Source organism: Terrapene carolina, unplaced genomic scaffold (assembly GCF_002925995.2).
Source record: "Terrapene carolina triunguis isolate 2854851 unplaced genomic scaffold, T_m_triunguis-2.0 Scaffold25, whole genome shotgun sequence".
NCBI classification, from domain to species: domain Eukaryota; kingdom Metazoa; phylum Chordata; order Testudines; family Emydidae; genus Terrapene; species Terrapene triunguis.
The window spans coordinates 1,705,402-1,730,208 of record NW_020664376.1 but is presented as its reverse complement, the minus strand read 5'-3'; the positions used below and the strand labels follow the sequence as shown (position 1 = coordinate 1,730,208).

The 24,807-nt window shown below is 41.0% G+C and overlaps 1 protein-coding gene across 1 annotated transcript in view; it reads right to left on the bottom strand.

The window, feature by feature from the left end:
• The window catches only part of LOC113406292 (gamma-aminobutyric acid receptor subunit gamma-3-like), a 515,367-nt gene that overhangs the window by 55,731 nt on the left and 434,829 nt on the right, over positions 1 to 24,807 (bottom strand). Inside the window, exon 6 of the mRNA XM_026650329.1 lies at positions 16,473 to 16,610. Coding sequence (XP_026506114.1) covers positions 16,473 to 16,610 — 138 coding nt within the window. The remainder of the gene's footprint in view (positions 1 to 16,472; positions 16,611 to 24,807) is intronic.

The window sequence follows — 24,807 nt, the reverse complement described above, 5'->3', positions numbered from 1 at the left end:
CTTTATAACTATAGTCCAATATTTAAAAAGAAAAATAGGAGCCTAAATTTAAGCTCTTAAACCCATGTTTAGGGTCCTAAACAAGTGGCCACATTTTCAACAAGAGTATTGAGCATCCAGCAGCTCCCACTGAAAACAATGGCAGTAGCTGGGTGCTCATCACTTCTCCAAGTCATGCCATTAGTTTAGGAGCCTAAATATGGAATTAGGAGTCTAACTTTGGACTCCTGTTTTTAAAAATCTTTGCAAAGCTCACTATTAAAGGGCCCCGTTTTCCATCTTGCAGAGTAAAGTATTATTTGACAGGGTGGCAGAATTGAATTCCAAGAGCTACAAAGTGCCTTTGGGCATAGTGCTGAGCAAGGGGTGGTGTGTAAGCTCCAGGAGATGCTCAGTGGTTTGAGCATTGGCCTGCTAAACCCAGAGTTGTGAGTTCAATCCTTGAAGGGGGCCATTTAGGGATCTGTCTGGGGATTGATCCTGCTTTAAGCAGGGGGTTGGACTAGATGACCTTCTGAGGTCCCTTCCAACCCTGATATTCTAAGATGCCCAGAGAGGCATTATGCTTCAGAGGTACCCCTTTGAGATACAATTCCTTTCTGGATCCTGTTTTGTTCAAGGGAGGGGAGAATACGTTACTTCCGCCTTTGAAACAGTGCAGCTTACCTCTCACCTTCGTGCTTGGCCACTTAGGGTAGGCCCAGGGTTAGTAGAACTCGAATGAGCCAGACCCTGGGTTTGTTAAGCTAGGGCTTGAGCATCTACACTCATTTGCAATCCCGTGTTAGGAATTGTTGAACCCTGGGTCCCCACCCAGGGCTCCAGTGTTTATACTGCATTATGTGGGCCTGAGTCCAACCACACATATCCCAGACTTCCTAGTGCCCTTGGTTTGACTGTGCCCCAAACTTGACTAGCCAGAAGACAAAGAAAATCAGACTGTGGGATTGTGGGATACTTTTGGCAGAGTCCCTGAGCATGAGTTCAGTGGGGCTGTGTCTACACTGCAAAGCAATAGGGCTTGAACCCTGGGTGCCTATTTGTCTCAGGCTTGGACCTCCCCCCACCCATGGGGTCCTGGAACCCTGGGTCTGAGCCCTAGGTTAGCGTGATTTGTGGTTAGACAGAAGGGAGGTTAGGCTTGAGCCTCGGACTGCAGTGTAGATGTATCCTTACACTGCCCATTGAGCACTTGGGCAGATCCAAGGCTCCACCCACTCAGTGACCCCTCGCCATCCACTTTGCTCATTAGGTGGAGTATCCAGCGAGCAGGGGTTCTTGTGCAACACACTAGATGCAAAACTCGATGGGTCTTACACGCCTGCTCACCTAATTAAGACTAGGGCACCATTGAGCCTTAAATACGTAACCGTATCCTAGCCACATAAAGAACCACTAGTGCATGGCAGCAGGATCCACACAGACAGTTAGCGAGTGGCAGGCTAGTACTAAAAAGTTAGAACTTCAAAAGTAACCTCAAGATTCTTCTTTGGTTAAACAAACAGAATCACATGAATTAGGGAGAAATTTGGTATGGCTACTTAATTGTTCACCCACCAGAAAGTTTTAGCACATGAAGTTTTGTACATATGCAAGAGGAAGTTGTCCTACTTCTTGTTAAAATGTTTGGCTTAAGTCAGGCAGCCTGCAATAAAATGTAAATAAATTGCAATAATGTGATGAATGTCTCCAAAATGCTAAAGTCAATGCTACAATATTTATACCAGAGTAGTAACTTCACTGAAGAACTGACTTTAAGTAGCTTAGACAATATTCCCACACAAATAGTGAATATTTATTAATTTGGAAGGACACTGAATCAAGCTTTGCAAACCACATTGTACATTCATCAAAAACACAAGGTACATTTTTCATGTAGAAATAGCTATTTTTCTACGCAGAGCTATTTTATACTTTTCAATGATTAGACTTCAACAGTGATGTTGCCCCTATGAATGAATCTATACAAAAGTCTATTTTAAATGAACAAAGCACTGAAGGGCCAATACATAGAAAAGCAACAATAGTTATCTGAATTCTAACTGGTGCAGTGAATTAATAAATGAATTAATGATCCTCATTAAGCTAGATACATATGTGTCTTTCAAAACATGGACGTGCCAAACTCTTTTCTTAAGATGGTTGTTCATGGAGAATCTCTTCCAGTTATAGCAATCTTCAGTGTTATTTGCAAGTACAGAAGGTAAAACATTTTCAGACAGAAGTGTGATTTTAATTTGATGAACTATTAACAATAAGATGAACTATTTTTCTTAGTTGCCATCTACTGTACAATTATTTACTTAGTGCTGTAATTTAAGTAACCAATTTTAGGGTTTTACAGTATTCTAGGACTAACCACCTGATCCAAAGCCCAGGTCTTTGGAAAGCTTCCATTAGTTGCAACAGGCTTTTTATCAGGCCGTAAGTTGTTGTATTTAGAAGTTAGCTTTCTATGACCTTTGCTTGTCTTCTTATAGTCAGACAAATAACTTTTCCTGAAGTACATTTGCTGAGCAATATAAAATCTACACACTAGAATACAATCATTTGCAGTTGGCGTTGTATCAAATGTTGGCCTATCAACTTGTTATTGTTTTCTTTACAAAACCATCGAGTCAAGCTGTAAAAGCCATTTTGAACATAAAGTGAAATCAATGAGATTTAACTTTTCCCTGGTTTCCATCAAAAGGTACAAAGCGGCCACTATTCATCAATGGCATTCTTCTGTATTTCACTCTCAGCAACAGGCCATTTTCACTGAGTTTAGTTCAGCAAAACATTTTAGCACAAATTTTCAAAGTAGGCCACTTAAACCGAATGCCATGTCCTTCTCCGGATACTCACTCAACTACTTGGGTACTGCAACTGTTTTAGGTATCTAGGTTCCTTATTTGAGTGCGCAAATAGGAACTTTGTGCCTAAATCTTGGCATCCAACTTTTAACAGAGCTGTCCGGGTCATAGTGAGAAATAGGAGAGGAGAGAATTTCAACACGTTTCATTAACAAGAGGTCATCTGCAAGTATAGCTTTGACACATATTGCACTATAGTATGTGTGCATTCCGAAGGTTCATAGCACATCCACTTGATTCTCTGCTTTAGAGGAGACAGATATAGTATATGTACATCCTCAAGGACGAGTGCTACACTCTTTCCTCCTATTGCCTACTTTATCCTTAGCAAACAGAGGAATGGAATAAAACATAAGAGCCACTATAAGCAACATCTGTGATATTTTAGCAAAGCCTAATACAAAGCTACCTAAATTCAACAAAACTTGAGCAGCTTAACCCTTGTCAAGTTTGCCTAAGATTTTCATAATATATTAATATGTCTCCATGTTTACATTTTTATTAAACAGATCCTTATTATTTAAAACACACATTCAGGATAGGAAAATATCTCTCTAAAATAGAGAGGAGATAGTATCCATAATTTCCTGTTTAATCAAAATGTAAATTCACAAGTTAAATGAATAAGGAGCAGAAATCTCAACATCTTGCATGAGAAGGTCACAAGAGGATCGCAAAATTGGGAGGTTGTTAAAAGAGAAATTGATGTTCCCCCCAGGAGAGCCATGACTTATTGCAGGTATTACACCAGACTGATTATCATTTGATGTGTCGATTTCTTTTAAAAGGTGATACAGGCACTGCTTTGTTGATTATGACTGTTAAATAAGGTCTTGATTTATTGCAAATATTGTACTGTAGAGTAATATTCTGACAGCAAAAGATTATTGTCAGACCTCATAAACACCAGGCTATTTCTCCACTGATAGGATAAATTACTGTTTACCACCAAGAAAGAAAGCTCAGAATATCCCCTTACTCCAGAGATGATTATTAAAAGAGTTATATTTGTTGATTACAAGGGAAAGGATTTGCAGTCAATTGTTCATGGGCCTTATTCTGTTCACACTGCAGTCAGTGGGGCAATGTGTATAGTGGGGGCACTGAGAGCCATTGACCCAAACTGTAAATCCTGTATATAATGGAAACCACTTCCAGCCAGGGGATGCGGCAATGCCCCCAGCACCCCTAGTTCCAGCACCTATGCAGTGGGGAAAGTCCCACAGTAGAAATACATTCATGGAGGCAGGATTGAGCCCTATATATGAACCTCACAAAAACTAATTTTGAAGCTATGCAAAGATTCTGGGTTTAAAAGTGACTCAGATGTTATTGGTTTCACACTTCACTTGAGATTATGATAAATGGAGCAGAGAAGTGGGTCCGGTGAAAAACAATGAGAGGATAACGTTCACCTCTATGCAATGGGCCAGCACAAGGCCTACATCATACTTAGGTACTATTTAAGACCTATTTTAAGGCATTAAATGGTACTTTAAGTGATGCAAAGTTCTTATGCTGGACCTGCGTGCAAGGATGAATTTCATAAATAGAAAGACTGATAAAAGTAGCAGAGAGGAGGGAGAAATTTATTGAAAAAATAAAAGATATAAATACCATCTAGGTACCAATTTATGCCAAGCTAACTTGTGTATTTGTGTGAGGAAGTGAAGACATCTTCTTTTCCAGGAGCAGCGGCACAGGTGCAGCTAACAAAGCTGTAAACAGGGGAGTTTTAGGGGAGTTCTGCTGGAGGAGTTTGGAGTGGGCATGCGGTGTTGTGATTTTGTTTTAGTATTTGTTTGAATCTTTTTTCCCTCTTGACAGGACTTTAGGTGGGAAGGCTATGACAGGTACAAAGGCAGCAGTGGTTGTGACCGAAGCCATGGAAGAGACAATGAAAATGACCAGATGTGGAAGCTGAGCAGCGGTACACGATCCTGGAGTGAGTAACTGAAAAGAGCTTTGTTTGTATGAAGTGCTGCTTGATAGAGCTGATGGAAGAGAAGATCAGAGGCTTGGAGATGCAGGTGGAAACTATGGCTGAGTTTCAAAGGGGGTTCAAGCAGATGATGGAGCAAAGGCAAGAAGAGGCTGAAAGGAAAAGTAAAGATTTGCAGATGCAAGCTGGACTGAAGAACTTGGAGGAGATACTCAGTGGTTTGAGTATTGGCCTGCTAAACCCAGGGTTGTGAGTTCAATCGTTGAGGGGGCCACTTAGGGATCTGGGGCAAAATCAGTACTTGGTCCTGCTAGTGAAGGCAGGGGGCTGGACTTGATGACCTTTCAGGGTCCCTTCCAGTTCTATGAGATAGGTATATCTCCATATATTATACTGCTGCGTGAGGAAAGTGGTCAGTGGAAGCATGTGACTAAGAGAACCAGGCAGAGGAAAGGACCAGCTAGTGAAGGAGAAATAGAGCTCAGGAACAGGTTTGCTGAGTTGGAGAGTGAAGTGGCACAGCAGGCAGTAACTGAAGGAGGGAAGGCAAGGAAGAAGAGAAGAGTGGCTAGTCCTGTAGGAAGAAGAGAAGAGCCAATGGAGATACCCAGAGTTCAGAGCCCTAGGAGGATACAGGGTGACTTTCAGAAGATTTCAAGGGAGAATAAAAGACAAGAGGACTCACAGACAGAAAGAACAGAAGGAGGAAGGCTGGAGAATCACACCATCACCAGGAAAAGGCAGGTCTATGTGAGTGGTGACTCCCTACTAAGAAGAATGGACAGGCCTGTCACCAGAGCTGATCCGGAGAACAGAAGGTGTGCTGTCTTCCAGGAGCTAAAATATGGGATGTGAACCTGAGGCTGAAGAGGACCCTTCATATGGGAACAAATGACACAGCTAGATTCTCACTGGAACATATCAGGTGACACTATGCCACCTGGGGAAGACATTTAAGGAAATGGAGGCTCAGGTGATCTTCAGTGGGATTCTGCCTATCTCTAGAGGAGGAGAACAAAAAGGAGACAAGTTTATGATGATCAACTGATGGCTCTAGCAGTGGTGCTATAAGGAGGGCTTTGGGATGTTTGATCACTGGGAGGCATTCATGGACAGAGGAAAGTTCTCATGGGATGGACTCCACCTGAGTAGGGAGGGAAATAGACTTCTGGGATGGAGGCTGGCACAACTCATTAAAATAGCTTTAAACTAGGAACTCAGGGAAACTGTTGGGAGATGCTCATGTAATCTCCATGCCTGATTTTAACATTGAGAGGGAGGAAAATCAAGTAAGGAAGGATACAGCAATGGAGAAAGGAACAGCAGGAGGAGAATGGACATTGAGTGGAAGGTCAGTGCTGATAACAGTCAGATAGGTTACACTGGCAGTAGAATGACTGCAACCAATCAGGTGAGGAATGTGAGCAAATCCAAGCAGCAACAATTTAGATGTTTGTACACCAATGCAAGGACGGTGGGTGACAAAATGGAGGAACTAGAACTACTGGTGCAGGAAGTGAAACCAGATATTATAGGGATAACAGAAACGTGGTGGAATAGTACTCCTAACTGGAGAACAGGTATTGAAGGGAATGTGCTGCTCAGGAAAGACAGAAATAAAGGCAAATGTTGTGGAATAGCATTGTATATTAATGATGAAGTAGACTATAAAGAAATCAGAAGTGATAGAGTGGATAAGACAAAGTCTGTTGGGGCCAAAGTCAAATTGGGGAAGAAAGGTACTAGAGGTTCCCCTGTTATAGTGCTTGGGGTGTGTTACTGACCACCAGAATCTGGTTTGAATATGGATAGAGACCCCTTTAATGTTTTTAAATAAATAAATACTACTGGGAATTGTGTGATTATGGGAGACTTTAACTTCCCAGATATAGATTGGAGGACAAGTGCTACAAATAACAGTAGGGCCCATATTTTCCTCGATGTGGTAGCTAACAGATTTCTTCACCAAATAGTTGCTGAATGAACAAGAGGTGATGCCATTTTAGATTTGGTATTGGTGAGTAGTGAGGATCTCATAGAAGAACTGGTTGTAGAGAATAACCTTGGTTCGAGTGATCATGAGTTAATTCAGTTTAAACTAAATGGAAGGATAAACACAAATAGATATGCAACGGATCCTTGATTTCAAAAGAGCTAACTTTAAGAAATTAAGGGAACTAGTTAGGGAAGTGAACTGGACCAAAGAACTCAAGTATCTGAATGTGGAAGAGGCTTGATATTACTTTAAATCAAAGTTCCAGAAGCTATCTGCAGCCTGCATCCCAAGCAAGGGAGGAAATCATACAGAAGGGTTGCAGACTAAGCTGGATGAGCAAGTATCTCAAACAGGTGATTAAGAGAAAGCAGAAAGTCTACAAGGAATGGAAAATGGGTTGGATCAGCAAGGAACACTACCTCTTGGAAGTCAGAAAGTGTAGGGATAAAGTGAGAACTGCCAAAAGCCAAGCAGAGTTGAACCTTGCAAAGGGAATTAAAACCAAAAGGAAAAGGTTCTATAGTCATATAAATAAGAGGAAAACAATGCATGAAGATGTGTGATCGCTAAGCACTGAGGATGGGGTGGAGGTTAAAGATAATCTAGGTATGGCCCAACACCTAACGAATACTTTGCCTCAGGTTTTAATAAGGCTAATGAAGATCTTAGAGGTATTGGCAGAGTGACTATGGGAATGAGGATATGGAGGTAGAGCTTAATGGGACTAAATTGGAAGGGCTCAGGTAATCTCCATCCAAGAATATTAAAAGAACTGGCATATGAAATTGAAAGCCCAATAGCAAGGATTTTAATGAACCTGTAAACTCTGGGGGTCATACCCTGTGACTGGAGAATTGCTAATATATTTCCTATTTTTAAGAAAGGGAAAAAAGTGATCCAGGAAACTGCAGGTCTGTTAGTTTGACCTCAATTAAATTCAAGGTCTTGGAAATTGTATTGAAAGAGAAAGTAGTTGAGGACATACAGGTGAACAGTAATTGGGATAAAATACAACATGGTTTTACAAAAGGTAGATCATGCCAGACCAACTTGATCTCCTTCTTTGGGAAGATAACTGATTTTCAAGACAAAGGAAATGCAGTAGATCTAATCTACCTGGATTTCAGCCAGGCATTTGATACAGTTCCAAATGGGAATTTATTAGTTAAATTGGAGAAGATGGGGATTAATATGAGAATTGAAAAGTGGATAAGAAACTGGTTAAAGGGGCAACTATAAAGGGTCATACTGAAAGGTGAACTGTGAGGCTGGAGGAAGGTTACTAGTGGAGATCCTCAGGGATCTGTCTTGAGACTAATCTTATTTAACATTTTTATTACTGGCCTTGGCACAAATAGTGGGAGTGTGCTAATAAAATGACACAGAGGTGGGAGGTATTGCCAATACAGAGTAGGATCGGAATATCATACAAGAAGATATGGATGACCTTGTAAACTGGAGTAATAGTAATGAGATAAAATTCAATTGTGCAAAGTGCAAGGTCATGCATTTAGGGACTAACAACAAGAATTTTTGCTATAAGCGGGGAATTTATCCGTTGGAAGAGACAAAAGAGGGTGGGTGTATTGGTTGATCACGGGATGACTATGCGCCGTCAATGTGATGTGGCTGTGAAAAAGGCTAAGGCATTCCTGGGATGCATCAGGTGAGATATTTCCAGTAGAGATGGGGAAGTGTTAGTACCATTATACAAGGCACTGGTAAGACCTCATCTGGAACACTGTGCAATTCTGGTCTCCCATGTTTAAGAAGGATGATTTCAAACTGGAACAGGTGCAGAGAAGGGCTACTAGGAGGATCCAAGGAATGGAAAACTTACCTTATGAGAGGAGACTCAAACAGCTTGGCTTGTTTAACCTAACCTAAAGAAGGCTGAGAGGAGATATGATTGCTCTCTATAAACACATCAGAGGGATAAATACCAGGGAAGGTGAACAGTTATTTAAGTTAAGCGCCAGTGTGGAGGAGTGCAGTTCTGGAACAGCCTTCCAAGAGGAGCAGTGAGGGCAAAAAACCTAATTAGCTTCAAGACTGAGGTTAATAAGTTCATGGAGGGGATGGTATGACAGGACTGTCTACAATGGCATGTGGCCCATCAGCGACTGCCAGGAGCAAAAATCCCCAACTGCTAGACACTAGATGGGGAGGTCTCTGAGGTACTACGGAGAATTCTTTCCCAGGTATCTGCCTGGTGGGTCTTGCCCATATGCTCAGGATCTAACTGATGACCATATTTGGGGTCAGGAAGGAATGTTCCCCCATGATAGATTGGCAGAAACCCTGGGTTTTTTTTCACCTTCCTCTGCAGCACGGGGTATGGGTTACTTGCAGGTTTAAACTAGTGTAAATGATGAATTCTCTGTAATTTGAAATCTTTAAACCATGATTTGAGGACTCCAGTAACTCAGCCAGAGGTTAGGGGTCTATTTCAGGAGTGGGTGAAGTTCTGTGGCCTGCAATATGCAGGAGGTCAGACTAGATGATCCCGATGATCCCTTCTGGCCTTAAAGTCTAAATAGCATATTTTCTCATCTAAAGCGATATACAAACTCAGTAAAGAAACACTGTCAGGATAAAAATCATAGCAACCAGCTTAGAGTGAAATAAGTAAAGTTTCTCTATAATCAAAATCATTCTTAGTGGGTTTAATAGGAGGGCTAGATTCTCCTGGTGCACCCCACCCTATTAGCAGGTGCTAGATACCAGAGGAAGCTGAAGGTCAATTACTCTAGACTCACTGGAGGAGATACAGGTCATTGGATGCCACACATGGATATTAGGAAGCCAATATAATGCTGTTGTACCCTCCAACTCCCACTGACTGCCCTTCCCCTCCTATGGATCCCTGACCAAATGGAGGGCCCTCTGCAGAGACCAGGTATTGAGGAGTACGAGGTCACAGAATACCTTCCATGTAGGAACATGAGATCTGTGAGGGGAAGACACTCTCTGTGTATGCAATCCCATGGACCAGAATCTGGCTCGGATGTCCTGAAACCAAAGTTTTCCCAGCAATTTCATTTTAATGCTAAAGGGTTTAGGGTTTCAATATGCCCTGTCTGAAATAGACTGGGCTCCTGCATAGGGTAAAACTGTTAGAAACAGGTGCTGTTTTCGGATGATATGAAACATTTTTGAGACCCCATTTTTCTGCCTCAAATGATCACGTTATTAGAGGTTAACCCCATGGAATGTTTTGCTGATGTACCCGTGCTGGATCTTTTCAAGTCAGGCAATTAAAAGAGAGAACACACCCCACCGCGCTTGTCCTGTAAAGAGCACTCATGTGACAAGCACTCTTTGATGTGCCATCAGGACGCAGTTGGGAGCCACCAGTGCTTTGAAAATGTCACTGACATTTAATAAACAATTGAGCTTCATGAATAGTAATTAAGTAAATGTCTTTAGAGCTGGCACCTAGCTTTGGAGTGGGTGTGGCAAAAAAGACAATTAAAAATATCTATGCAGTGGTTCTCAAACTTTCGTACTGGTGACCCCTTTCACATAGCAAGCCTCTGAGTGTGACCCCCCCTTATAAATTAAAAATCACTTTTTTATATATTTAACACCATTATACATGCTGGAGGCAAAGCGGGTTTGGGTTGGAGGCTGACAACTCACAACCCCCATGTAATAAACTCTTGACCCCCTGAGGGGTCCCGACCCCCAGTTTGAGAACCCCTGGGCTATAGTGACAAACTGTAGGGTCTTGAACCATGTTTTTCTTTCACTAATAACACAAGCTCTTTTCTTCAATGCAAGACTTTGTAGTTGTGGATGGGAAGTACCTAGCATACAGGCTGCCACACATATACCTACAAATCCTGGCGACAACACTGCTACAACAACACTGCATGCGAACCTGAACACAGTCATGCCTTACACGTGTGATTTAACTGGCTCTAAAATGCCTTCAGTTCTGTGGAGTAAGCTCGCTACAAATTCCACACTATCACAATGGCCCACTCCCTCAGGTCTGGGCTGGCAATCTGTTTGCAGACAACATCTAGGGCTATGTTGTTTCCAAATCCCAAGCAGACATTAATCTTCTTAACACAAAAATTTCCCTTCACTGGCGTTCTAAAGAGACAGCACACCCTGTAGTGCAGCTTGAATAAGGCAGCTAAGAGAATGTAGAAATTTAACAGAATAGTTTTACTTATTGAATTTCCATGCTTGTATAATTTAAGCTATTTTAATATTTATATTGCCAGCCAATTTCTCTGCCATGCAAATATTTGAATACAATAGTCGTAAATAAGCACAAATGCATTTCAGGACTTTTTTAGAAAATGTGCCTTTTCATAGTTATTAATATCTTTGTTCCCTAAAACAGAATAACATTTTACTGACAGCAATTAGCACAGAACTACAAAACGTGTCTTTGTGTATGTGTGTCTATATTCCCAAATAAAAATAACAGCTAAGGTTACGAGTTGCCCCCCCAAATACATACAAATACCACACATTATTTTAAAAGACATGAATTTGTGTACTTATAACCTTGGCTGGTGATTGCAATGTTTTGTAATGTTTGGGGATTTTTTTATAATGAGTGCAAAAGTACATGTTGCTCTGAGCAGCACCTCTTGGTTTTAATGATTAGTTAACAAAGTTTTGGTTTGGAGCATTACTATGCTCTTTGTATTGCTAGTTAATGAGCCCAGTTCTCATTTACACTGCACAAGTTTGGCAGATTAAAAGGGCCTTAAGTGAGTGCAAATATGATTTATGTGGTGTCAAGGAGCCAATCTCTCTCTATATTTGGGTTGAATTAATGTTATAAAACCCTGAGTGGAGAAAAAGGATGTAGACCTTGAAGTGAAGGAGAGTAGACTAGGGAGCAATGAAGAACAACACTACAGCGGCAACCAGGATCCCTCAGCAACAGCTCCCCCACAGCTTCCTCTTCCTCTTCAGACCTCTGCTTTCCTTTTGCCCCACTGTGTTTTTAAATGATGATACTCTAAAAGCTAACACTTAAGTGAACAATTCACAGCCAGCACTCTGAGCCTGGGTTTAAGGATTACACAAACCACACTGCAACAAGGTTACCCTGATATGAAAGTACAGAAGATTTTTTTTCTCATGTGTAGTCTCCCTTTCCCACAGCCCAGTCCTAGAGGGCTAAATAGTATTCGTGCTATTTTTAACTAGCTTAATCTCTCTCCTGATGGCCTTATACTCACGGCCGGTTCTAGAGATGGCTGGGCAGAGTGCTTGCCCTACATGCCAACTTCCAGAGAGGACCGTACTTTTCATGGTTTTGGGGTTGTTGTTTTTTTGCTCCCTTCTAATTGGCTGCCCTTTTTTTGCTCTGCTGATTGTCCAGGGTTCATGTTTGGTGTTTTTTTTGCTCAGCTGGTGCAGGGGTGGGAGGTACTGAAAACGTTTTTCACTTGGCTGCCTAGGACCACCTCTATTTATAGAGATACAAATCTTCTTTGGCCCGCAAAGGTCATTAAACCCCAGATTACTCTTCCCCCTGAGTGCACACCACCGGGGCTGTGCTTTAAGCCTTTGATGATTTGGGGCATTGATTTGTTGTTGTTGTTGTTGTTATCTTGTTTAGATTCTAGGAACTGTGAAGTCCTTGTAGCAACCATCTTGTTACCAAGACCATGTCTACAATTACACAAAATGTATGTAACTCTCTAAAAGAGAAAGGTTTAATGGAATGTTGTCTCTGGGCTCTGCTAAGCTCATGAAGTGGTCACTTGATGAGCTAAATTATATTACAGGGAACGGGTTATACACATATTGGCCACCATGGCAATATGTTCCTGTACAGACTATCAGCACTCATGCTGCAAGTTTGCAGAAGAGAATATAGAGAGACGCAGAGAGGTATACCGGTGATACTGACAAAGGTCTCACATTACACACACAATTCTGGAAGGAAGTAACTGTATCATAAAATGTCAGAAACGAACATTAGAAGTGAAAAAGACATTAGGCTAGTGAGTCCATCTCTTGGGAATGCAGGACTGTTTCCTACAGTATATTTTCTAATACTTTGTCTAATTTAGTTTTAAATGTCCCATGCGTTGGAGGTTTTCACAGTTTTCCTGGGGAGGAACAGAATATCATTTTTTCCTGATATTCAGACTGTTTTTCTTTTCTGAATTTCATCCCATTGTTCTTAATTGTACTCTGTGTATCACCCTCCATAATTCTGTTCTTTCCATGGGTCCTGATCTTGCAAAAAGATCAGGGCTGGTGGGACCCTTACAGTGTCCAGCAGACTTCATTGGACCTCTACAGAGAGAGTTCACCTCAGGCAAGTTCAGAGATTTGGTTTTCACATGCTTCATATATCTGTAGACTCCCAGCACCTCCCCTCCTCATCCATCTGTGAGCCAAAATTAATGAGTGAGATACTCAGCTGGTCTCTCTGCTTAATGACACCAGCTGAATCACTGGCCTATATACATTTCATTTTGTTACTTGTAAATTCATTTCTATAGCCCCCTTGCAATTTTTGGTGCTATTAAAAAAAAAAAAAAAAAAAAACCACCGGTTTGGCAATAGTTTCTGCTATCATGATGGCCCAAAGTCATTATTATTATTGTTTATGTATATTTACTATAGCACCTAGAAGGCCAAGTCATGGGCTAGGGCCCCATTATGCTAGGTGCTGTACAAACACAGAACAAAAAGATGGTCCCTGCCCCAAAGAGCTTACAGCTGAGGAACTATCATCTCCCTCTTCCCTGATATGATTGCCCCAAATCTCTAGCATATTGTAACTTTTCTGTATCTTAATTCAGTAATTTGCTTTATATTTTATTATTTAGTTGGTAATGATTATATTTTTTTCCTTTGGGCCCATCTACAGCCTAAATGGTGATTTGTTTAATTTTGATGACAACAATATCTTGCAGAACATTAGGGCCTTTGGGAATTTGTAGGAATTTTTGACTAATTTGTGGAATACATCATACTGAAAGGTTGCATCATCTAGTGATACAAATCACCCGATAACCCAAATAACTCATTGCTAAGGGATGCTGTGAAGGCCAAAACTATAACTGTGTTCAGAAAAGAATTAGGTAAGTTCATGGAGGATAGGTCCATCAATGGCTATTAGCCAAGATGGTCAGGGATGCAACCCCATGCTCTGGGTGCCCCTAGCCCCTGACTGCCAGATGCTGGGACTGGACGATAGGGGATGGATCACTTGATAATTGCCCTGTTCTGTTCATTCCGTTTGAAGTACCTGGCATTGGCCACTGTTGGAAGACAGGATACTGAGCTAGATGGACCATTCTTATATTCTTATTTTCAAATACTGTACTGAAAAGCCAGTAATACTGATCCACTCAATGAATATCTGAATAGAGAAAACCTCTCTTCCAGGCACCCCTCAGTGTTTTATAAGGAACTCCCTCTACTTCAGATTGACATTTTAAAAATTTCACATAAACACCAGGTTTTAAGCTATCATGTCCACGAAGGCCATATAAGAATCTGGATAGATAGGTTTGATCAGCACAATTTTCAAATGTTGGTACCTCACTATGGTATGCAAATCCCACATTTGGAAGCTCAAATCAGTATTTAGTGCATCAGTGCTCATTTTAAGTGCCCATCTGAACATCCAAATGTTAGATCAGTATATCCTATGACAGTGCTGGTGCATGAAAAATTGGCCTACAGTACATATCTAATGGCAGAAAAGAAATTGACTCCAGAGGTTGATTTTTGCTTAGAAGCATGACTGAGAAGTAGCAAGGGTAATGGGGTAAAAAAGTAACGCCAGCTCGGCCGCTTCTTTAAATTATAACTTGGAGTCTATGAAGAGGAGTATAAAAAAGGAATTTGCCCAGTTACCTCATTATTTGTGATCTTAAATGACTATGTGAAGCTGGCTTCTGACTTGTTTAAATAGAGCGGGTACGTGTATTTATTCGGATACCGCCAGCAGCTTCATATTTCAGATGGGGCTGTTCTGTGCATTTAACGAGATTTCTTGATGAAAACTGTCAAGCTGGCATGACTCCTGGTGAGCACAGAATAGAAGTGGCAGGTCACTCACACTATCTCTAGCTTTCTCACCATCTCTCCTAATTAGTTTCATGCCTCCTGTCACAGATATTGGAACCAAAATGTATCCTGGGCTTGACCTTGATCTACCAACATCCAGATCACAGTTAACTTGCCTGAAGAACTTACACATCCATATTCATTATTCAGAAGCAGAACAAACTTTTATGTTTGCTCCATTTGTTAACACTCTCCTTAGCCAGGCCATGTACCCGAAAGACTTACTAATACGTTAATTGCATTTCAGTGACAAAACTGTCTGTCAGCCATGAGAATGCATTATTGATGCAAGAGGATGGGCCATACATTTTCCACATTAAGCCCACAGATCAGTGTGTTTTACTCTTTATCCACAGTGTTTCCCAATAAATAATATAGATGCACTTAAATTCTGCTTTTTAAAAATTCATAATTGGTTAATATTAAAGCAGCAGATGCTACTAACACCACTCGCCACATGTATTGATGTGTAGCTTACTTCAGTGTCATCTATAACCTTTGGATGGTGATTGACTTTTATGAGTTTTTTAATCTACCAAGTGCTGCATCTATTGTTTATATTGTGTTACGTTTAACTTTACAATTTTAGCAATCTACGCCATTTAATGCATAGTTCATTTATTATTAATTATTATTATTATTAGACAGAAAAAGGTTCCTGTGGAAATAAAATGGCCATTAAGTTTTAATTAAAATCAATTGATAAGGTCAATGGAAAAAGGCATTCATCAGCTGGAGGTGTACCATGCCTTTGAAACATTAAGAAAAATACTCAAACAGTGGATGAAAGATTAACTTGTTATGAAAACGTTTAATTTTATTAGCTCTACCGCTATGCTCTGGGCTACGATAATAAACAATGTTCTTGATGCTTGCTATTTAAAAAAATCAATGATCAAAACATATGTCTCAATGCAGGGATAATTTAATAACACCTAATTGCAGAATAAGCATATTGTGGCAACTTAAAATGTAGTGTAAACAGCAGCTGCAAGTTAATATTATTCCTAGGTTGGTAATACTATGAAGAGAGGAGAGGAAGAGAGAAGGGTTTTGTTAGAAATCCAAACAGTCAATTAGATTGAAGTCTGGATTTTGGCACTTTTCAAATGAACACTTGTAAACACTGTAATTCCCTGAATTCAAAGTGTACTTAAATGAAAACAAACTTTCAAAAAATGCCCAGTCCATTCCTCACTGCACATAGTATATTCTTCATCATTTTATTCTGAGTTCATAAATATCAACTGTAATTGAAATAGGTGATCATTTTAAAAATCAATATTTTCTAGCAGTTTATGGGCAACATTTTCAAAGTAGGGTCCCTAAAGTTAGACACCTACAGAGTTAGAGTCCTGAACATCTGAAGTTCCCACTGAAATTAATATTTGTGGAAAGCATTAGCCCTTAGTTTACCATGAGAATAACCTGACTGGTAAGAACATAAACACAATTAAAGTCAAACATGTACAATAGATTGCAGTGTAGTAGATTAACTGCTGAAACCTGTCAGATTCAAAGCACAGAAATGAGATCATGTCATACATAGAGTGTAGAAAACTATATATTGAACTTCTTAACCTTGAGAACTGAGCATTCATTCAATTCCTACCTGCAGAGGTTTTCACAATTTCTGAAGTATTTCTGAGTCCCATGAAGTCAAACTGATAGAGTCTCCAAGATTTCTGGTCTGCAGCCTCTACTGAGTTTTTCCTCCATCTGTAAATCATTTCTTCTTTAGGATAGCCATCTGCAAATTTTTAAAAAAGTGTTACCTTTCTTAAAGAGATGTTGGAAAATATATTTATGATTTTTGACAATTTGAGAATGTTAAAATTCTTGGCGGGGGGGGAGGTCTGTTCCAGTTCCTTTATTGATACAATTCAGCAGAGGAGAGTTTTATGGCATAGACAAGAAGAGCCAATAGTCCTGGCAACAATATGCTTATTGAAAAAGATGACTTTATTAATTCATTCACATACCCGGTTATATATTTCTATAGAAATAAAAGTTCAGAGGAAGTTGTTGGGAAAGGACAAATTAGGGCTGGTCAAAAACTTTCTGTTGAAAAATTTTAAATGAAAATTGGGTTTTCTAATAAATATTTTTTGTGGTAAATATCTGCTTTCCTAGATTTTTAAAATTATTTTTAATTGAAAAACACCAAGACTGAAATGTTTTGCCTGAAAATTAAGAAATGGTATTATTTGGCCAAACATTTTTCAGGTTTCAGCAGGTTTCTGGCCAAAAAATGTTTGTGAGTTAAAACAAAAAAGTTGAGATTTTCCACAGAGGAAAAAAAATTGATTAGCTCTAGAACAAACAGATCTTTCAGTGATGCAGATGTTTATACTAAATGAAGCCTGGTCATATATGACATTAGTTTAGTGTGAAAGAGTCTCCATAGTGGTTTATTTTACAAATAACCTTTCAGAATGCGAGAAGTTTTTTTAAATTAACAGTGTATACCATGATATTTCAAAAATGAATTAAGCACAATGCAACCAAGCAAAGCTTTTGTCAGAGCTTTTTTTCAACCATATTAGTTCTAAAGGCCAGGAAATGCAGTAATGCATCACATGATCCATACAGCTGAAAGGACTTAAGGCTTGGTCTACACTAAACCCCCAAATCGAACTAAGGTACGCAACTTCAGCTACGTGAATAACGTAGCTGAAGTTCGAAGTACCTTAGTTCGAACTTACCTCGGTCCACACGCAGCAGGCAGGCTCCCCCGTCGACTCCGCGGTACTCCTCTCGTCTAGCTGGAGTACTGCAGTCGACGGCGAGCACTTCCTGGTTCGACTTATCGCGTCCAGACAAGACGCGATAAGTCGAACCCAGAACTTCGATTGCCAGCCGCCGAACTAGCGGCTGGGTGTAGACATACCCTAAGCCTTCTTTACCACTACAATAATAATTAATAATTATTAAATTCGGCTGCCCAATATTTACATTTCCTTCTTTATTTACAGAATATTTAATTCTATATCTGAATGAGCAAAGACCTTCCAGAAATTCATTCATATAAACCATAACAATAAGAATGTCTAGAAAAGAACAATACGCCTTCACTAGTTAAGTCTATCGGCCTAGGTACACAAAAGGGGTTAGGCACCTAAATTCCTATTTTAGGCATCAAAGTTCCAGTTTTGGGACCACTGCAATGCACAACCCCCAACCCCCCGGACCCTGTAGGAAGCTAAGCTCACTCAGCATCTATGTTCAAATAAAAGAAGTAAAGTAAAACAAAACAGTTTGGAGTGGGAGAGGACTTTCCTCATAACTTTCAGCCCACGGGTTAGAGTGCTCACCTGGGATATGGGAAGACCCCCAGTTCAAGTCCCACCTCTGCTTGAGGGTAAAGAAGAGATTTGAATTAGGATCTGTCACTTCTCAGGTGAGTGTCCTCACCATAGGGCTCTGAGATATTCTGATGTGGGGTCCTTTGTAATCTCTCCGGTTGAAGTTGTTGCACTCTGGATAACTACTTGAAGCATCATTTGGGCTGGAGAATGAGCGAGTGAGAGAGAGAGCTCAAGCATGAAAATTACTCTATAGGTTGGTAGTTAGGGAACCCACCTGGAATTTGGGAGACCCAGGATCCAGTCCACCTGCTCCAGTTGCTCTTTCATTATTTATCCAGAGTGCAACAGCTTCAACAGGAGAGACTGAAGGAGCCCTCATATCAGAATACCCCCAAAGCCCAGTGGTTAGGACACTTACCTGAGCGGTGGCAGAGTCAAGTTCAAATCCTTTCTCCCCTTCAGGTGGAGGGGGGAGTTGATTGGAAGTCCCCCATATCCCAGGTGAGTATTCTAATCTTTGAGCTAAAACTCTGAGGGAGGTTGTCGTCTTCCTCTTGACTTCCTGATAAAACATCATAGGCACTTAACCAAGAGAGGGTTAAGCACACACCCCTCTGGTCGGTTGGCATCTCCCATTGGCTAGCTTAGCAGCTGCCTGCCTAGCATACTGGTTTTTGTGAATCGCAGTCTAAGGTGCCTATCTCTCCCCATTCATTGTATGGGAGCCTAGGCGCCTAACCCGGGCTTTGTGGATCCCAGTGATTTTCTAGTGTTTAACTCCTATCCTGATTATCACAATGGTCTGTTCTGGCCTTGAAATCTATGTATATCGTGCTTTCTAATATATATCCTAATAAACCGTTAGTCACTCCAGTATATCGTGCTTTCTAATATATATCCTAATAAACCGTTAGTCATCTGGTAATTATTAAAGTAGATGTACATCAAAAGATAAACTTGTACAATGGGAAAAATGAAAAGTAAATCCCACCTATTTAAATACAATCCACTTGTTTTTTTCAATATATTTTTTCTTTTCTCTGATGAACATTGTTACACCCTGATATATGTGTTGAAAAGAACAAGCTCTCGCATAATCCCTCTCTTGATCTTGCTAAAAGTTTATTCCATTATTATAAAGACTCCCTTATTTATCCTCCATCCCAATACAGCAAAGAAAGATACCCCAAAGTCCTTCATTTCTGATCTTTCCTAAATGACTACAGTAAATCCTCACTTAAAGTCGTCCTGGTTAACGTTGTTTCGTTCTAACGTTGCTGATCAATTAGGGAACATGCTCATTTAAAGTTGTGCAATGCTCCACTCTTACATTGTTTGGCTGCCTGCTTTCTCCACACCTGGCAGCCTCCCTACGCCCTCCCCCCTCCCCACAGTGCCTCCCGCCCGCCGGCAGACCCCATGGATCAGCGCCTTTCCCCTCCCTCCTAAACGCCGCAAGCCAGGTGATTGCCCTGGGCAGGAGGAAGGGGGGAGGAGCGAAGACTCAGCGCGCCTCCCCCCTCCCTCTCCTGCCTCCTGCCAGCGGCAATCAGCTGGCTTGCAGTATTCAGAAGGGAGGGGAGGGAGGGGGGAGGAGTGAGGACGCAGTGTGCAAAGTAAAGGGAGAAGAGGTGGGGGAAGGGGTGGAGTGGATGGGCCGAGGGTTGAGTCCCCTGCCCCTGGCAAAATCAGTGCCTATACTTGCAAGAACAGCAAGAGGAGCAGCCAGACAATCCATTCTCTTCCACTCGCTGACTCCACCACCTCAACCAAGCTTCATACTCAGCAGTGATGATTGTAGTATTAAATTGTTTCTTTAAAATTGTTTAAAACTCATACCTGTATTAAATTTTGTGTTTAAAATGTATATAATGCCTTTTGTCTGGCAAAAAAAAAAAATTCCCTGGAACCTAACCCCTCTCTATTTACATTAATTCTTATGGGGAAATGGGATTCGCTTAACATCGTTTCACTTAAAGTTGCATTTTTCAGGAACATACCTACAACTAGGGTGACCAGACAGCAAATGTGAAAAATTGGGACAAGGGGTGGGGGGTAATAGGAGCCTATATAAGAAAAAGACCCAAAAATCGGGACTGTCCCTATAAAATCGGGACATCTGGTCACCCTAACTACAACATTAAGTGAGGAGTTATGGTACGTTAATTTAGAATGCAATGTTCCTATATTCTCTATCAATGTTTGCACAACTGAGTTCCCCATTCAATTTTAGCAGAAGAATTCTAATGAAAAGATGATAATTCATACTGCAATGATCTGTGGGGGATTTAGAGGTAATTTGTTGCCAGGCAGATTATGGCATTGGATCCATGCAACATATTTAAGCAGTAGAGATCCTGTGAAGCTTTAAATACCCCCTCCTAATTGACTAAGTGCATGTCTGGAATTTGCTCTGTGTACGCTTCTAATTGAAATGAAGTTGCTCCCGTCTTTACCTTAAATAGCTTCTCAGACTGACATTATTTGGGGGGGGGGGGACTCTTCCTCATGTCCTCACAATTCATAAAGGAAGTATCAAATAGCATCCTAGATACTCTAAGGGCTGATGTGCTCTCTCACTGATTTGGGATGATAGGCTCACTGCTTCACTTGAAAGTAAGAGCAATACCTTACTGAAGTCTGCCACTGCTTCTTGGTCCTGATCTTGCCCTTTAGGAGTGGAGATGTGGGGGAAATGAGATTATCACTCACCCCATCAGAATCCTTGCTACATCCATAGTTCAGCACCAGTTAGCACAAATACTGAGGGCAAAGTGCTACCCCGAAACAAGCTTCACATAAAATACTCAGATTTTGTAATCTGAAAATAGGTCATGTATGATTTCTGAGACGTCTATGGGAGAATTCTTCATTATTCCTTCAGCCACATTCAAAAAATGACTAGTTCAAACATGATTCAGCTCATAGTTATTTGTCAGTGGCCTGAGCAGTCTGTGGTCAGTCAGTAGTTTAAGAGAATCTAGTCCTCCAGTATTTTGTGAATTTCCAGATGCTTTTACTGCAGTGAAAGAATGTCAATCTGAACATAACAAGTCTCAGCGTCAGTCATTGTCCTGGAACCATATGCACCAGAATTCAGTTGACCATAGAATCATAGAATCATAGAATATCAGGGTTGGAAGGGACCTCAAGAGGTCATCTAGTCCAACCCCCTACTCAAAGCAGGACCAATTCCCAACTAAATCATCCCAGCCAGGGCTTTGTCAAGCCGGGCCTTAAAAACCTCCAAGGATGGAGATTCCACCACCTCCCTAGGTAACGCATTCCAGTGCTTCACCACCCTCATAGTGAAATAGTGTTTCCTAATATCCAACCTAGACCTCCCGCACTGCAACTTGAGACCATTGCTCCTTGTTCTGTCATCTGCCACAACTGAGAACAGCCGAGCTCCATCCTCTTTGGAACCCCCCTGAGGTAGTTGAAAGCAGCTATCAAATCCCCCCTCATTCTTCTCTTCTGGAGACTAAACAATCCCAGTTCCCTCAGCCTCTCCTCATAAGTCATGTGCTCCAGACCCCTAATCATTTTTGTTGCCCTCCGTTGGACTCTTTCCAATATTTCCACATCCTTCTTGTAGTGTGGGGCCCAAAACTGGACACAGTACTCCAGATGAGGCCTCACCAATGTCGCATAAAGGGGAATGATCACGTTCCTCGATCTGCTGGTTATGCCCCTACTTATACAGCCCAAAATGCCATTAGCCTTCTTGGCAACAAGAGCACACTGTTGACCATCATGCCCTTGCAATAAAACGTACCTTAATCCAGAGTCACAGGCATCTGCTCTGAGAATGGTTGGCTTACTTACATCAAAGAAGATAAACACTTATGACTCAGACAGAAGTTGTTTCACTCTATTGAATGACTGCTCTTATGTTCTGCACCAATGCTAGGTGCTTTCACTTTTCACTTCACTCAGAGGGTATCATTTTCTGACAGGTTGACCACACATCTACCTAGATAGTGAATCGTACTTAGGATTTCTTTCTATTTCAGAATGGATTCAGAAGGTTGCAAATACTTAATGGTTTCTTACTTTCTCAGCATTTGGGACTTTACATTATTCATTATATGAGGTCCCAAAAATATCTAGTTATTTCCAGCCCAACAAGCTCTTTCACTTTGTACAGCATCAGACTTTTAGACTTTATGTTTTCAAAAGACACTACACAGGTTTTTTAAATCAGGTTCCTCTTCAGTACAGCCATGTACACAAAGTATTAGTTTATCTGTATAAATGTCTAGCTTTTCCAGGTGCTTCAGTAGTTCTGCCATTTTCCTGTGAAAGATCTCAGATGCACTAGTAATGCCAGAAAGAGGTCTGTGGTGAGACTACTGTATAAATGGAGTGAAAATTGTGGTTAACTTGACACTCTTTGGCTGTAGTGGAATTTGCCCCAAAACATCTGTGGCATCTAAAAGAGTAAATACTTGGGGAGCTACTTGGGAAGATGTCATCCAGTGTGGGATAGGACACATTTCTCTCTCTAGCCTGATCTTTCATTGAGATTCAGGTCATCAAATAGGCAGAATTTTCCAATTTGATTAAGCATTGGAATCAAAAGTATACACCAGTAATTGGGCTCTACAATTTCAATAGCCCTCCATCTAATGATTTGGCCTATATGCTCTTTTACTTAACGGAGCACTGGAATTGAAATTCCACTTGTTCTTTGGCTGCGGCACGACCCATGACTTCCTAGAATTATCTGGGCAAAGGATATAAGAAAGACCAGTCTATTTTTCTTGTGACATTGCAACTCCTTCCACTTCTCCAGTGCAACAGATGGCAATGAATTAGCCGATCTTCTTGCCTTTGTGGCATTCAGCCATCCATGCTGAGCAATCAGTGGCATGTGTATTTAAGAACATAAGAATGGCCATACTGGGTCAGACCAAAGGTCCATTCAGCCCAGTATCCTGTCTACCGACAGTGACCAATGCCAGGTGTCCCAGAGGGTGTGAACCTAACAGGTAATAACCAAGTGATCTCTCTCCTGCCATCCATCTCCACTCTCTGACAAACAGAGGCTAGGGACACCATTCCTTACTCATCCTGGCTAATAGCCATTTATGGACTTAACCTCCATGAATTTATCTAGTTCTCTTTTAAACCCTGTTATAGTCCTAGCCTTCACAACCTCCTCAGGCAAGGAGTTCCACAGGTTAACTGTGTGCTGTGTGAAGAAGAACTTCCTTTTATTTGTTTTAAACCTGCTGCCCATTAATTTCATTTGGTGGCCCCTAGTTCTTATATTATGAGAACAAGTAAATAACTTTTCCTCATTCAATTTCCTCACACCACTCAATGATTTAGAATCTTTTTTATTTGGGATGGTTTACTATTCTGTGATAAAACCTTACCCCAGAAGGAATGAGACTTAAATGCCTTAAAGTCATTTTATGACATCTTGATTGCCAGTCTTTGTATAAGTTCAGAATTATGTGCAGTTGATAAAGTTTTCTTTGAAGTCTGGTCATGTTCTAATGGCAAGATCAGATATTTATTTAAGAGCCCAAAGACACGTTTGTCCCTGATGCCTTCATGATTACTTTTTCCAAACACACAACTGTCTGCTAATCTAATTCATACAAATGCCATGTAAATGCTTTATTTTGTGCATGTGATTCCAAAAATATTTTAGAGTGTGTACAGTCATCTTTAATTCTAATAGTAAAGTAAACATTACTAACTACTGAATACACCTTTGCCATATTTGCAGGGCCGTCTCTAGGTTTTTTGCTGCCCCAAGCAAAAAATGTTTTGGCTGCCCCCACCCCAGCCCTGAGCTCTCTCCCCCCCCCCCACAACTGCACCCTCCTTCTGCCGCAGCCCTGGGTCACTGGTAATTCGCTCCCAGGGCGGGTCATTCAGCAGGAATTTTGGATGTGCACAGAACACAGACAGGATTGGTTCCCATATGGTTACAGAACTGCAGTGAAGTGGAACAATTTTCAGCTTGTGTGATTGGAGGATATTTGGATGCATATTATAAGACTGTCCTACATAAATGAGGAAAAGTTGAGGTGCCTTTATTATTCTTTTGTTCCATTCTTTGTTTCTATGGAGAATTTGCCAATGCAGTATCACTGTCTTCCTTTTAAACAAATAAAACTAAAAAAAAACCAAAAAAAACAAAAAAACCAATGGCTGTTGAAAATAGCAATTCCAGTCCTAATAACCACTGGGAAGCATTTCTTGCTCAATTTATTCTACTTTTTCTACAGCAAGTTACAGTGGATCAGTATATTTGATTTGGGAGAAATGAAGTAACAGCTCCCAAATTGAGCTTGATCACTCCTTAATTTTGAGGGTGTTCAAATCTGGAAAAGAAAAGTCAATTTCTGCTTCCATGGCTCAGAAGTGGAAATCCTCCTACGTGCCTGGTACTGTATCTAAAGCTGCCCAGGTCCAGTAGAGCCTCCCCTCCCTTACTTTTCATTTTAAATTCTAGTGGGATCCACGTACCTCCCTTGCTAGGCTTCAGATAGACAAGGGCACTGTCCATTTAGTCCACCCAATTCTTTCTTTGCGGGAGAGCCCAGGGCTGGGGCGGCGGGAGGGGCGGGGCGGGGGAAGAGCCCAGGGCTGGGGCGGCAGGAGGTGCGGGGGGGGGGG